Here is a 14773-nt window from a genome sequence, read left to right as displayed (position 1 = left end):
TTTTGCCCTAAGCACCTTCATTCAACAAATTATGTACTTAAGGATTGCATAGTTAAGTTTTAATATTTTACTCCCCTAATTGTGGTTTCACTTCTTTTGAAGGATCAATGGAATGGAAGAACTTGAAGATTTGTGGTCAAATCCTTCTCAAGAAGGAGGGTATGATGGAGGACCATCCATGGTACTTCATGTGAAACCCATCACATGGTCCAATGCTATGACTAATTTTGAGTAGTGTAGGATTTATTTGGTTTATTCCAATTTTACCCTTGTATTTTGGGGTATTTTAATCCTAGGGTTTATTTCTTTGTATTTCCCATTTTGCCCTTGTATTTTGGGGTGTTTAGATGCTTAGGTTAAATTCAAATGGGCTAGGCGTGACCATTAGGAGGGTGACGCACACTTAGTGGCATTGTTTGGACATTTTTGGTGTTAGGTAGGCTTAGGCCCAATTGGAGGGCCAAGGTGCATAGACTTATCATGCATCTTGTTGTAGCCAACCTAAACCCTTAGATGCCAAACTTGGCCACCAAGTAGCATCTAGGGTTAATTTGCATCTCATTTAGTGTGCATTTGGCTTGGTGAATTTCGGCCAATGCAACACCAAATGAAACCCTAGATGCTAGCACTCCTATTTATACCCTAGCCTATCACCTTGTACATACTTTGGAAATTAATGATATTGAGTGTGCATTTTGCCTCATTGTCATTCTCCTTAGTCTCTAGGAACTCCACGGCCTCCTCCCCTTCTCCTCCTCCTTCCACCACCGTGAGTGAGTGAGTTTGGCCTACCTTGGGTGGCCTTCACCAACCTTAGTGAAGTGAGCTAGCCAAAAGGAGCAACACCCCACCCAAACACCTCCCATACACCTTGTGCGCCATCTCCACCACCCTAAACATCAACCTTTTTCCTTAGCACTAGGTTGCCTTTGGCTAACCTCCTCCCATCTCCACCATAAAAGCAAAACCCTAAATAGGTTTCATCCTACACTTGGATGAGACAACCTTGAGCAAACATTCTTCACCATCACCTTAGTGCTTCCGCCACCATCTCCTCCATTTTTTTAAATCATCTTTTGGAGTCTCCCTTGTTGAACCAAGATCAAGGGCGTGCATGGAACTAAGCCACCTTCCATCAATTTAAAATAGTATATTTTTTATATTCTTATTTTAACTTTAATTTAAAAGTAAATTTTAAGTAAAAAAATATAAATTAGAAGGAAGGAGTGTTGGAATTTTGACTTGTCTTGAGTTGAGAAATGGAGTGTAACCAAAAAACAGGCTTTTATATTATATTTTTTTATTTTTTTACGGAGGGTAACAATCTAGTGATCGTGGTAAACTATGTGGCACTGGCTGGCACGAGCCTTCCCGGAAGAACAAAACCACGTAAAGAAAAAGAAAATTCCTTGATCTTATGCCCCCACAAACATTAGTACAAGATCATGATCAATTAATTCACATATCTCAATACTCATACTAATACCTAGTTTGGCATTTTTTGATATGATATCCCCAAGATCAAATTCAGTAGTAATTAAACATTAAACATATAATGGTTGCCATGCTCTATTTTTAAAAGCCTTGATCATTCACCCTCTTTACCAATGCAACATGAGCAGATTGAGGTGAGTTCACTTTTCACTTTCATTTTGTTAGTAAATTGTGCATTTTATGAAATTGGATTTGTCATTGTGTGAGGCAGAAAATTGAAAAAAATAGAGGGGCAAAGGAGAAGCCCCCGAATATCTGCATTGGAGGCTGAGGCTCATGGCCATTCAGCGAGTCAGGGACCTGCATTTCGCACTAGGGGTAGAAAGAACACAAATCTGAGGCCACTTCAACAACTCACACCTTCACCAAACCAGGTCTTGTTTGCTATTTATTATGGGTGTTCATGGGAGGGGTTACCCGTCCTGAAATTTCTTTCAACTCAATTTTGAGAATTCGAATTTGACACGATCAAAATCAATAAATATGAGAACATGACTCAATTAACTTCATTATAAATATGAGAACATGACTCGATTAACTTCATTTGTTAGCATAATTAACATATATTTTAATTTTAGTATTATATGTAGTTATACTAAAATTAAAAATTTACAACTATAATTAACATATATTTTACTATATATATTTTCAGATAAATAATATCAATTTAAATAATATTGTGTTAGACAAAACATGATTTATTAATCTAAGAAGTTATATTATTAATATATAATTATTTAAAAATCATTAAATATTTGAAATTGGACTGGGTTGGCACGATCCTAAGAATAACTCGAACATGTCCCTAAAATACATGGAGTTCAATTTGTTAAACCTCAACATGTCCAACGTTTTTTTGGATCAGGTGGGATTAGTGGTACGGACCAAGTCAAGAACACCCTTACTATTAACATTTTTCATGCCTTGCTTGATCATTATTTTTGTTCACATTCACAAGCCATTGTGCAGGTTGTGAAACATTCTCGACATCAAGATATTCAAAAGGAAACTGGTGATGGTGAGTTAAGGTCTTCTAATAACCTTAATTATACATTTGCACCATCAAACTGAGTTGGCTTTGTACTTGACTAAAATTTCGATCTGTTATGTTATGAAACTCCTAGCACATATTTAATTTACTACATGATTATGTTTCAGATAAACCATCAAAACTGCCATCTTCAACAGTTTTGCCAGAAAAACGAATACTTCAACTTGTACTTGACACTTTACAAAGGTGTACATTACTTTTGTCATTGTTATGTTACCATTTCAAAACCTTAGTTGACTCTTGTAAATTAAATATATATATTTTAAACTCATACAGGAGAGATACCTATGAAATATTTGCAGAACCAGTTGATCAAAACGAGGTGTGTAGTCATAATTAGTCATAGTATCTTGTGAATACTACATGAAATTCCCTTGTAATTCACTTTCTTGATGGAATTTTGTGCTTAGGTTGAAGATTATTACGCAATCATTAAAGAGCCTATGGATTTTGGCACCATGAGAGCTAAACTACACGAGGGGATGTACAAGAGTTTAGAACAATTTGAGGTTTACAATCCTTATTATATATATATATATATATATATATATATATATATATATATATATATTTACTTATCTGGTTGTCTCTTGCATTAATCTAACATTATTAGTATTTGGTAGCAATTAGCAAATATGTATGCATAAACTGCTATGATGGCCTGGTTCATCATCTAATACATATTTGAACCATTATGCAGCTTGATGTTTTCTTAATATTTGACAACGCGATGCAGTTTAATTCTTCTGGTACTATATATTTCAGGCAGGTATGGAATATAAAGCTAGTGAAATTGCGATCTAAGCTTTACAATAAAATCTTTAATTTATCTTGATGAAATGATTTATTAACCCTATAATTTTGCAGGCTCGTATTATAAATGAACTAGCTAAGAAAGTTTTTGATCTATTAAGAAACAATCCTGAGAAGTTTGAATTGGAATTCTCAGAAACAAGGCGAAAAGTAGGTAGGAAAAACCAAGGAGATTTTAGAGATTCAACAGACCTGAAATCCAGTGAAATAGCCATTGGCGTCCCCTCAAAAACTTTGCCATGTTCTTCTCGTGGTACATCAATCAGGAAAATCTTCATGGCAAATGATGGATGTTCTGACATTGCTAAGGATGTTGAAGCTAGACATGTTGAAAGTATTGCAGGTAAGAGCGAAGGTCTAGTCTGAGAAGCAGATTTTGTTGCATCTTATATGGTATTGAAACTAAACAATGACTTTCCATTTGATTATTGCATGTGGTGGGATAAAAGCATGAATAATCTACTACCTTTGATATGTGTTTCCATAGCTTCTAAGTTTGTTGTGTTGTGCCCCCTAGTTCTTATTTTACTCTAACCTTCTTGTACTCAATTGGATATTCTACCAGCTAATTACTTCCTTTGACATAATGTTCTTTGTAAATTAAAAAATATGAAAAATCTCCCCCAGCAAGGCTTAGCAGAAAAGCTTCTGTATGTCCTTTGTTCAGCCAAAATATTCTATCATGATTTGTGTATTTTGAACATATAAAGAAAAATGCAGAACTATCTGGTTAACTAAATTTTATCCATCAGGTACTAAAGGTAGTAGCAGATGCAGATCTTTCGAGATTGATAAGCGTTGTACATATAAACCTTTGTCCCTTGAGAAGGATAAGTCAATATTTTCAACCGTTTATGGTAAATTGAAATTTCTTAAGCACGTGAGTCATGTTTACTCTCCTTGTGTAATGCGTCAATGAAGTTTAACGAAATGCATATAAATTGTTTGGATTGATCATACATTGTTGTTATTTTTCTTATTCTTTACATAGGTAAATCAACAAGATATTGGTTACATAGATAGCTTGATGTTGTTTGTTAAAGATTTAGGACCCACTGCCCAAAATATAGCTAAAAGGAAATTACTTGGATGTGAAATTCGAACAGCATCTACTTCTGTTCCATGCAGACCAGTTACTTCTAATACAGTCATTACCTCTGCCGTGATGTCTCAGTATCCTTTGGATCCATTTCCTGGTAATCCTAATGACATAACAAGCCCCAGGGAAAATATTAGTGGAAGGGAAAAGGTTGAAGGTACACTGAATGTGGAAAAGGAGAAAGGTTGTAGTCCCTTACATGGTAACACTTTGGGATGTCACAAGTGGAAGTGGTCCTTAAGGGATAAAGATTTCACAAACCAGAGATTTTGTTTTGATTCATGCCATTCACGAGCTCGTGCCGAAGATTTTACTTGCTTAGATCAAGGGTCCAAAGAAACTGGTTATAAGTTTGGGAGGATGTTATTAGACAGCTCAAAGATGGTTAATCAAGAAAATCTGTCTGTGTCAATCCTGGAGAATTCTCAAGCTAGTAGTGTGATGGAATCAAGGTTGGAAAACAATTGCGAGTTTCAATTGCTACCTTTCGCCATGGAAAGTAGTGATGCTTCATTTTTGGTTCAAGATTAATGCCAGATGAAAAGCAATTTCATGTTTAGGCCAAAGTGTGTAACGGTGATCATGAAGCAGTGTGTCCAACCAATGAAATTAGTTGCTCATCTGAGGCCAAGAGGATTTTAAAATCAGACCAAACTGTGCCGATGGTTTCTAGTTTTGTTTTCAATCTTCCATATTTGAAGACACGACTTGATCAGATAAATTCTTCAGAGCAATATAGTTTTTTACAGCAGGATTCTTGCGACAAAAAGAGACCCTTTTCTGCTCAAGTGAGTTATCAGGGAGACACTGCTCTCTGCAGTCACAATCTGAATAACACTAATCATTGAATAATCACTCTTGGCATTATGAGATTCAACGTCTTCGCGGTTGTCTAATCCTTTTTGAAGAGTTGAGGGCCACATGGAAATTCATGCTGTGTGTTAGAATAGCTAGGCCTTACCACTTTTTCGAGCAAGACCATATATGCATGTTAATTATTTAGTTATTATACCATCAGTTAAAGCATGTATTGGTGGTTTGTTGGAAGGGAATGCTATTGTTAATTTTCTCTCTTTGCTGTAAATGGTGAAGGCAATCCATCTTTCAGGAGGAAATACAAGTCTTTCAATGCTCTTTTTGCATGATATATATTATTTTTAGCAAATTTGATTGATATAGACTAGTTAGTTATGATGCTGGTTTGCTTCATCCCATGTACATTTTGTAACCTTAAGCTACCAATTAATGCCTTGCTGGCCTAGTACCGTAAGCGAACTATATGGAAAAAGGCATATCAATTGGTAGATCACTTGCAATGGCTTCATATTAGGTGCTCGTAAAGTTGATGACCATACAGGAAAGTTAGTTGAGAATTAATGGCTAAAAAGGAAATGTTGACAGGAAAATGTTTGGCAAATACAAATTTGAGAGAACAAAAAGTTCTTTTGTTTGATAAATAAAAATGTCATCCTGCGACTTATTCTCACAAACGTTGAAGCTGAATCGGTTAAAATTAATACAAATTTCTGGATACCTTTAAAAGAATACAAATTGGAAGACCGTAGAATACGCCAATAAAAGTCACATACCATCACGTAATACACACTACTACAAAATGCATATTTTACATCAATTCTGCGAAGTCATCTACATCAATTCTAAAACCGATATAGAATAGAGTAACTTAAAAAACCTATACCTTTCTACATCAGTTTTAAAACCGATCTAGATTTATGGATAAATTTACATCAGTTATCAAGAAAACTGATATAAATTTATGGATAAATTTACATCCGTTTTTTATAAAATCGATGTAGATTGCATTTTTTAAAAAAAAATCATGCTTTTTTTAGATTCTATCTAATTACCTGTAATGAACATATATATAAATCTTAGACAGATTTTTCATATATAAATATAATGGACAAATATTGTGCATCAAGATTAACTTGGCCACCAAATTACAATAACAAAAATTACACAAAAAAATATTAATATATATACTTATGTATAAATTTTATCAAATCCAAGTCTGGCTCCAAAATAAAAGGCAAGGACAAATAACCATGTGTAACTATGAACAATTACTAAAGATAACCAATCTTTTTCCTGGATGTCATCCCCAACAAAGTTAATGTCCAGAACAGGCTCAGGAAGCTCTAAAGGAACTTCTTCAATAGTTAAATTTACTTTCCAATGCTGATTACGTAATCCATATAAGCACAAATTCTCCTTCTCTAGAAGAATAAAATAACTGATATGTTAAACTCATACAAAATAAAATAGCTACAAAAGAAAACAAATTAATATGTATGCAAGTCTTAAACATATATAAAGAATAATAAGAAGCAATTCCATGACTAAAAAAAGGAATGAGAAGATAAAACTGTATTAAATTGTACAATTAATTCATGGATTACAAGTGTGATATATGAGACTATTTATATATAGAAAAGAAAATGGTTACAATAAAATGAAAATGATACCTATTCTAATGAATCTTCATTGCATGCAATTTGTTGAGAAGGAAGAGAATCAAGTTTATTAGAGTAATAAAGACATGCAGATACATGAGTGGGATGTGTAGGTATGTGCGAAGCATTTGAGTTGTTTAACACTAGTTGTCTACCATAGATGATAGAGGATGGTAAAGTGTCATTGTCAATTGAAATACAAAAAGAAAGAGATTATTGGGAACCTAGTTTTTTTAAAAAAAAATAAAAAAGGATTAAAAGCATAACAAATTACAATAGGTTGACTAAGTTGACATCCCTTGCTACAATGAAAATCAAATATTAAAACAAGTAAAATAGTTATGTTGACATATTAACCTAATTGCAGTAATTACTCAAGGGATATTAACTGCAAACCATTAAAAGAAATAATACAAACTTAAAATGAAGGTAACTAACTAGGATCACATTGGCTCTAGAAATTTTCAACATCTGCAACAGCATGAACAAGCCCCAACAAAAATTAAATGTGAACAAAAAATATCCAAAACCTTCACAGGTAGAAATTTAAAAATAAATTAGAAAAAAAGATGAAAATTTATCATGCAAGTTAAAATTCTTAATACAGCTATGAATATATATATATATATATATATATATATATATCAAAAAATGGGAAATAAAGATTATGTCAATCTCATCAGAGTTGCAAAGTCAACCACCCACTGGCCTGCCTACTTGGCTCTTAAAGAAACATAAATAGATAAGGGCTTCTTCCCTACCCTACACCCCTTAGACCCCCCCTCCCCTTCGCCTCTCTCACTCTCGCACATGCTAATAAATAGTGATTATTATTATATTCCAATAGTAAAGTTTAATTAAATGGTTATATATAATATAATCATGTTACAAACTTACAATATACTATTTTAATACATGTAGAAGTATTTTTAAGAATTTGAGTCCCCATTACACTCTATTTTGTAAGATATTCAATCAAGAGATGTTGAAAGGACAACTGTAAGTATTTAGATGTTTGACTCTTTTATTTTAGAATAATGGGAATCTTATAAACATGTAATTAATGCAGAAAAACCATGACCTATGTTAATCTTATAAACATGTAATTAATACAGAAGAACCATGTACTAAGTTATATGATGCCTATCTTGAGCACTCAAACCATATCTTTATCACTCGCTCATTTGCTAAAGCCATTCATGTAGGTTTGTTTTCTAATGCATTCATAAAAGATAGCTTACTAAATGTTTTTTTTTTTTTTCCAATTAGTTTCTAGAGTCTAGAATATTTGGATTCATGGAAATTGATTGGCTTTTAAAAATACTTCCAAAATTCATGTTTCAAGAAATCAATTGTATATTCTCATAATCTATTGTGATTAGGAACCTCACTGGAAAGGATAACTATTGATTAATAATATAGTCCATGCCAATATCAACTATGCTATTCAACGTGTATCCATCAACATGATTCATCTTACCATGGTAAAAAACCATACATCTAGATACAAGACATATTCTTCAAGTTTCATATTCTTCAACAATAACCTATCATAACATTAAAATCAATACCTTAGCATAATATAATGACATGATAATTGCCACGATCCACTATTGCTTATTGCAATTTCCTCTTATCGAAGCTCCGATGTTGTAGACGTGGCTTCTAACTCCAATACTATCTCCATAGTAGCCATACCATAAATAATAATGAAGACAGTCACAGAAATTCTGCATCCTTTGCAGATCAAAATATTTTGTGAAAAACAAACTGTTGCATCCCATAGTTAATGGTATCTTACAGAGAAAGATTTTGCTTATGAAATGTTTGAGAAACTGAACTTTATTTATGTCTAGAACTAACATGTTAGTTAATCACTCGTTTATCCTCAAATCCAAGATTGACTATAACATGCATAAATAGGCTTTGCCCCATTGACTCACGGAGTCATTGCATTTGATGACTTGGAGTCAACTTTGAAAAATTGAATACATGCATTTCTTAGAGGCTGCACCTATTTAGTGTGTTTGTTGATTTTAAAGCTAAAGCATCTTTATATAGTTTTAATCAAAATTAATTTTACCAATATTTTTCCAAATATAAACTTAGACTAAAGGGTTTAATGAATGAGAATGCTTAAAATCTCAACGCCTTAGAATGAAAGATAAAAAGGTGTTGTTCTTCCATGATGGAGTAATTCATTCACACCAGAAAATTGAGTTTTCAACAGAGTGCAAAATAAAGCAACACTTAACAACCTAAATTGCCCAAAATGAAAGAGACAAAGCTTGGGCACAAGCCATCCAACTATTGGCTTTTGCTAATGCCAACCTGTTAATAAATAATATATTTTTCCTTTAAATTCATTGTGTTAGATCAATTTTTTTGGGCAAAAGTAATATTATTTATTATATTTTACAGTTATCGAAGACTTTATATCTTCTCAAGCAAAAAACAGATATAGGTTTGGTGGTGTTGGTACTCAGTAAATACCATTACTGATAAAAACAAGGCCACTAAGGAAATTTATCATACACGTGGAATACAAATATCAGGAAACTAACACTAAAAGACAACATGGGAATAAATAGCACATTTTATGGTCATTTTAACTTTTACCAATTTGATTAAAGTAAAACTCAATCAGTTGAGTATAAATTTAACTTTCAATTGATACTAAAATTAATGTAGAAAGACTATTCTAACGTATATATTATTTTGGTTTCAACATTTTAGAGCTAAATTAGTGTCTTATGTTTTCTTGGCATATGATTGATTCAAAACCTTTTAACCTAATTCAAGGGATTGATGTTGATTATTTCAATAATTAAATGGACCGAAAATAATTTTGATAAAGATTAATACATGAAGATATTAACAGAGAAATAAAAAAAATCATTCAATTGAACAATTTTTGAGAGACAGACCCACAGACCCACAAAAATGGCCCCTGGCATAAGTGGATGGGCATAAGAAAAACCGAAAAAGCTTCGATGCATCCAAGGTATACCAAGTATATTAACCCAATTAGAATACTACACAAAAGAACCTTGGAGACAAGGTGGCAAAATTACCTTTCAACTGGCCTTCCCCCTCTAATTCTTCTCTAACCCTTCTAATCATCACTTCCCCCTCGGAGAACCTCTGTTGCTAAAAAAAATCATTAAAAAGAGTTTAGCTTTTAGTAGAATTGGTGAAATTAGAGGAAGGAGTTGAGAGAAAAGAAAGAAATTCATTTGAATGTAGGATTGTACCTTGCAATCGTTAGGTTTCGTCGTCATCACAGTCAAAGAGGGCCTTAATTTGGAACAAATTGATTGTGTTTCCAAAGAGGAGGGGAATGATATCATGTTTCTGGGAAGGGTTCTAAACCAACAAAAAAAGGAACCATTTCTAAACTCTCTATTGACAACATTGTCGAGGGTTCCAAGGGAGGTGGGTCATCACGACAGGGAACCACACTACTACAAGATGCATATTCTATATCAGTTCTCTAAAGTCATCTACATCGGTTCTAAAACCGATGTAGAATAGAGCGACGTAGAAAATGTATACATTTTTACATCGGTTCTCTAGACAACCAATGTAGATTTATACTTAAATTTACATCGATTTTCTTGAGAACCAATGTAGATTGCATTTAAAAAAAATCATACTTATTTTTTGGATTATTTTTTATTACCTGTAATGAACATATATATAGCTCTAGACAAAATAATTATCATTCCCAACTGAAGTGTAACCACAAATCAGGCCATTCCCAAACAACATGATGTAGCATAAATTTTTGCAAATACCCCATACTAGATAAACAAATGGTACCAATGAAATAAATAAAAAATATTGTTTCCATACAGCAATTCCAATTAGCCTAACACATCGTCCCAGGGTATGCAGCCATCTATGTAATGCAGCATGGTATATTGGCCAAAAGAGAAAGTCTTCAACTATATAAACTTTAGCCCATCCACCTTCCACTCCTCATCACCAGAAACTTCTCTCCCAAATTAAACACACAAATATGGGTTTATAAAAGGGGGGAAAAAATAATAGACACTACACAAGTGTGTCAATGAAGCAAGACCATAATCAATGTAAAGTATAAGTTCACGATAGCATATCAAGATCACGATAGTATATCAAGATCAAATTACCCAAATACAATGAAGAGAACAAAATTTTGATTTGAATGCAAAATAAATTCTCTAGTTTGTTACCAAGCAAAACTAAAAGTTTAACTCAAGTTAAATTTAAAATCAAAACCTTAACAAGTTGATTTCCAAAACCTGTTCAGCACATTTGTTTGCAAGGCTCTTAAGTTCGTTTGTCTGCTTCAAAACAAAGTAATTAACAAAACTTAATGCCAAAATAGTATATGTTGTTTGTATACTATTTTGTAATATTAAGGTGTTTAACCTTAATATTAAGGTGTTTAACCTTAATATTAAGGTGTTTTACTGCAAGCATGTTCATAACAACCAGTAGCCAAATCCACTGCTCAAATACGCACACTCTAGTCAACAACCAATACAAATACACAACACACGTAACCAATGCTACTAAACCACAGAAATTTGAAGTTAATCTTACAACAAAGAGATTTACAAGAAGGCTACCAAATTAATTTGATATTGTAACAAGAAACATTAGAGCCTTAAGCAGAAAGGAAAAAGAGAAATTTTAATTTTAGCCATCTAGGTTGGCAAATTCTGAATCAAATAAAGAGAACTAACAGAACTTATATATCTCATGTTCTTACTTCCCTATTTAGCGGGATCCAATCTAAACGCTTCCAGGGCACGCTTCTGGCACAGTGTTTCAGCCATGTCAATATACCTGAAAAGGAAAAATCCACAATTTTTCTGAGTTTGGATCGATGTGAATAAAATCCAAAATGCCAACCACTATTTTACTCTTCTAAAGCAAGTAAAGATAAAGTTACACTAGTGACTAAAAAATCAACCATTAATATTTCAAGATATTCATAAATTATCATAGTTATATACATAAAGTAAGTAATATGGTTGATTAATTTTAGATTTAATAAACATTTTGTTCCTAAATTTCATATTATATATATATATATATATATAAATTAAAATGAAATTTTTTTAGTTATAGAGAATAAAAGCCAAAGCTTATAAAATTACATTACCTAAATTATAATTAAACCTTAATCTCATTATCAACAACTGAGATTTCTTATTTTACTCTCCCAAGTTACCCACTTTAGACTAGTAGATGCAGAGTGAGAGAGAGAGAGAGAGAAACATACTCATTTCCACCATAATATCTTGCACCAGGATACCCCTCACTGTATTTGTTGGTCATGATGGACCTAACCGCTTGCATGACAGACACAAAAGTGAAATTCTCAGACGGTATCAGTTCCAGCCCCTTCACAGTTCAAAATTAGCTTATGTATTAGATAATTGTAAAAACTCTCTCTAATTGACAATTATAAAATTTCTTTTTTAACTTATGAATGAATTATTTTTAAGTTACTAAAAAACTATTTTAATTTTTCTTCCTTTTTCTTCCTCTATGCTATTACAAGTTGTTATGAAAAAATTTATCGAACGAGTATATACCTTCCATTGCCTAGCTTTCTCAAGCTCAATTATATTAGCAATCTCAGGATCAACGGCTGCAAGGGGAGCATTTAACTGCTTCGGCCACTGCAAAGGCACAATATTTTGATTTTCTTCATTAAATCATGAATAAACAATAATATCTTTTTAGAAAGTGAAATTATTCATAAACATAGACTTACTGTAACTCCAGGTCTCTCCTTGTCATACACAGCTTCATCAGGCAAAGAGGACTACAAAGGCAGAAAAAAAATGAAAATAAGGATAAAAAGGGCAAAGAATATGAAGTGAGAGAACGAGAAACAGAGAGAGGGAGAACCTTGTAGTAGAGGGAACCAGCATAGAGAGAACCTTGTCCAACCCCGAGGACATGGAGATTATGTCAAAAGCGTTCATCCCCAACTTATAATCGTGGCGGTGGCAGAAGTGGAGCGCGGAGACGAGCTGCGCGAAGTAGCGGCACGCGAGGGACTCTGGGAGGCGGCCGCAGCAGGAGAGCTTGGAGAAGAGCTCGCCGCCGTCGGCGAAGTCCACGATAAGGTAGATCTTGGTCATGGTGGCAAGGACTTCATGGATTTTGAGGATGTTAGGGTGGTGCTGGAGGCGGCGCATGGGTCAATCTCGCACATGATGTGAGGCTCCATGGCGGTGTCGACCGTCTTGGACTTGTCGATGGCTTTTACCGCAACCGTGGCGCCGTCGAGCAGCGAGTGCACCTGGTAGACCTTGGTAAAGTTCCCGCGGCCAAGGAAGTGCGTGAGTTGGTACTTTTTGACTGTAGAGAGGGTTTTAGGTTTGAGAGTCTTGAGAGGGTGAGCGCGCATCTACTGAGTGGTCGCGACGGCGCGAGGGCGGGGAAGAATTTAGTCACCCCTTCTACATGGATCAACACAAAACCTGTATTTTCATTTCTACATAGGTCACTCGTATAGCCGATGTAGAATTGGTTATATTTATATAGAATAATCGATGTAAATATTCTTATTTATTCAAGTTATTTATGAAATTGTGTACATTTTTTTTACATCATTTTGTAGGGAATCGATGTAAATATTGTGACGTGAAATAGTGTTTTTCTAGTAGTGCCGGTTCGAAGAGGGCAAATGATTTTGACGAGATGGAACATTCGACGAGAGGGAACATTCAGAAGAATTGAATGCTAGAGAAGGAATCAAGAATTTGGCTCGAGAAGTAGAACGAAGATGATCTAATGTGCTTCTAGATTGGTTCTAGAGAGGGTTTTGGAAATGAGACCTCAATGCTACATCGGTCATGTTGAGTAGATATAGAGCATTTTCAATACTACATCAGTTAATCCAAAAATGAATGTGGAATAGTACAAATTTACATCGGTCCTATATAAAATCGATGTAAATGTCTTAACCTTTTACATTTAATTACAAAAATGTCACCGCGTTCATGTTTTACATCATTTTTTGTAGAACCGATGTAAAATTGTTGTCGTAGAATAGTAATTCTCTAGTAGTGACTGTTAGAAAAGAATGGCACAATCCAAGAGGGGGGTGAATTGGATTCAATGACCCTTTAAAAATTTATCAGAGTATTTTGGATCTTAATTTCAATCAAAACTTTTCTATGACACAATTTTCAAATGAAGTTCTTCTAAAGACTTGTTACGAAAATATGAATGCAATATGCTCACTTGATTACAACATAATGAGGTTCAACAATAATGTTCAATTACAGATTTAAACCATCAAGATTCACATACACTTGTTAATCAAGTTTTATCTTCTTTAAAGTTTAACCAAGAAATTACACAAAGTAAAAGATAAGGTAGAAGAAGATTGCACAAGTCTTTTATACTGGTTCAGCCACTCCACTTGTGACCTACATCCAGTCCTTAATCACCACCTGATTAAAATTTGTTCCACTATCTTTAAGCAAGAAGGTTTACAAGCACACACACATGCATATACTTCAATACTAAAAGATAACCACTTTCTTGACCCCAAGAAAGCACCCCTTGTAGAACCCATTACAAGAAACCTTACCACTTGAGAAACCCTTCTCAAGATTTTCCACAAAGATTCACAAAGAATAAAAGGAACGAATTCACCTGGAATTCTTGAACAAATCTTTATCTTCCCCTTTCAAGAATATGATGATGATGATCTTCTAACAAAGCTTTTCACAAACGTTTTCACTCTTGGATTTCACAAAGAAAACTCTCCAAGATGTCACAAAGACTCACAAAAACGTTTTTCACAAATTGATTATCAGTTCTAAC

At 33.7% G+C, this 14773-nt stretch overlaps 3 protein-coding genes across 3 annotated transcripts; 1 reads left to right on the top strand and 2 right to left on the bottom strand.

Moving 5' to 3' along the window:
* The first annotated feature begins 1343 nt into the window (after window positions 1-1343).
* Window positions 1344-5621, top strand: LOC109793930 (uncharacterized). The gene is made up of 10 exons (XM_029270448.2): window positions 1344-1628; window positions 1706-1868; window positions 2464-2512; window positions 2653-2731; window positions 2822-2867; window positions 2956-3054; window positions 3246-3314; window positions 3413-3701; window positions 4111-4238; window positions 4350-5621. Exons 1-10 carry the CDS (start codon window positions 1615-1617, stop codon window positions 4986-4988), a joined length of 1575 nt encoding a protein of 524 aa, XP_029126281.2. The 5' UTR covers window positions 1344-1614; the 3' UTR covers window positions 4989-5621.
* Window positions 5622-6433: 812 nt separating this feature from the next.
* On the bottom strand, window positions 6434-10321 carry LOC109793927 (PHD finger protein ALFIN-LIKE 8). Its single transcript, XM_020353402.3, has 3 exons — window positions 10186-10321; window positions 10006-10081; window positions 6434-6694 (listed from the first exon to the last, which is right to left on the bottom strand). Exons 1-3 carry the CDS (start codon window positions 10279-10281, stop codon window positions 6462-6464), a joined length of 405 nt encoding a protein of 134 aa, XP_020208991.1. The 5' UTR covers window positions 10282-10321; the 3' UTR covers window positions 6434-6461.
* Window positions 6434-13077, bottom strand: LOC109793928 (serine hydroxymethyltransferase, mitochondrial). The gene is made up of 6 exons (XM_083071887.1): window positions 12945-13077; window positions 12842-12873; window positions 12705-12755; window positions 12523-12609; window positions 12207-12328; window positions 6434-11767 (listed from the first exon to the last, which is right to left on the bottom strand). Exons 1-6 carry the CDS (start codon window positions 13075-13077, stop codon window positions 11695-11697), a joined length of 498 nt encoding a protein of 165 aa, XP_082928013.1. The 3' UTR covers window positions 6434-11694.
* Window positions 13078-14773: the final 1696 nt, after the last annotated feature.

Source organism: Cajanus cajan, chromosome 3, assembly GCF_000230855.2.
Source record: "Cajanus cajan strain Asha chromosome 3, NIPB_CcT2T_4, whole genome shotgun sequence".
Taxonomy (NCBI): domain Eukaryota; kingdom Viridiplantae; phylum Streptophyta; class Magnoliopsida; order Fabales; family Fabaceae; genus Cajanus; species Cajanus cajan.
Note: the sequence above shows the minus strand (reverse complement) of the source record. Positions and strands in the feature narration are given on the sequence as shown.

Excerpts from the sequence above, each read along its gene's own strand:
- LOC109793930 (XM_029270448.2), top strand. Across the intron at positions 2,868-2,955 it reads AACCAGTTGATCAAAACGAG|GTTGAAGATTATTACGCAAT; the intron begins GTGTGTAGTCAT and ends TTTTGTGCTTAG. Across the intron at positions 3,315-3,412 it reads GTACTATATATTTCAGGCAG|GCTCGTATTATAAATGAACT; the intron begins GTATGGAATATA and ends ATAATTTTGCAG.
- LOC109793928 (XM_083071887.1), bottom strand. The coding sequence starts at position 13,077 with ATGACCAAGATCTACCTTATCGTGGACTTCGCCGACGGCGGCGAGCTC. Across the intron at positions 12,610-12,704 it reads AGGAGAGACCTGGAGTTACA|TGGCCGAAGCAGTTAAATGC; the intron begins GTAAGTCTATGT and ends GTGCCTTTGCAG. Across the intron at positions 11,768-12,206 it reads AGATATTATGGTGGAAATGA|GTATATTGACATGGCTGAAA; the intron begins GTATGTTTCTCT and ends TTTCCTTTTCAG.
- LOC109793927 (XM_020353402.3), bottom strand. The coding sequence starts at position 10,281 with ATGATATCATTCCCCTCCTCTTTGGAAACACAATCAATTTGTTCCAAA. Across the intron at positions 10,082-10,185 it reads CGAAACCTAACGATTGCAAG|CAACAGAGGTTCTCCGAGGG; the intron begins GTACAATCCTAC and ends GATTTTTTTTAG. Across the intron at positions 6,695-10,005 it reads GGGGGAAGGCCAGTTGAAAG|AGAAGGAGAATTTGTGCTTA; the intron begins GTAATTTTGCCA and ends TTATTCTTCTAG.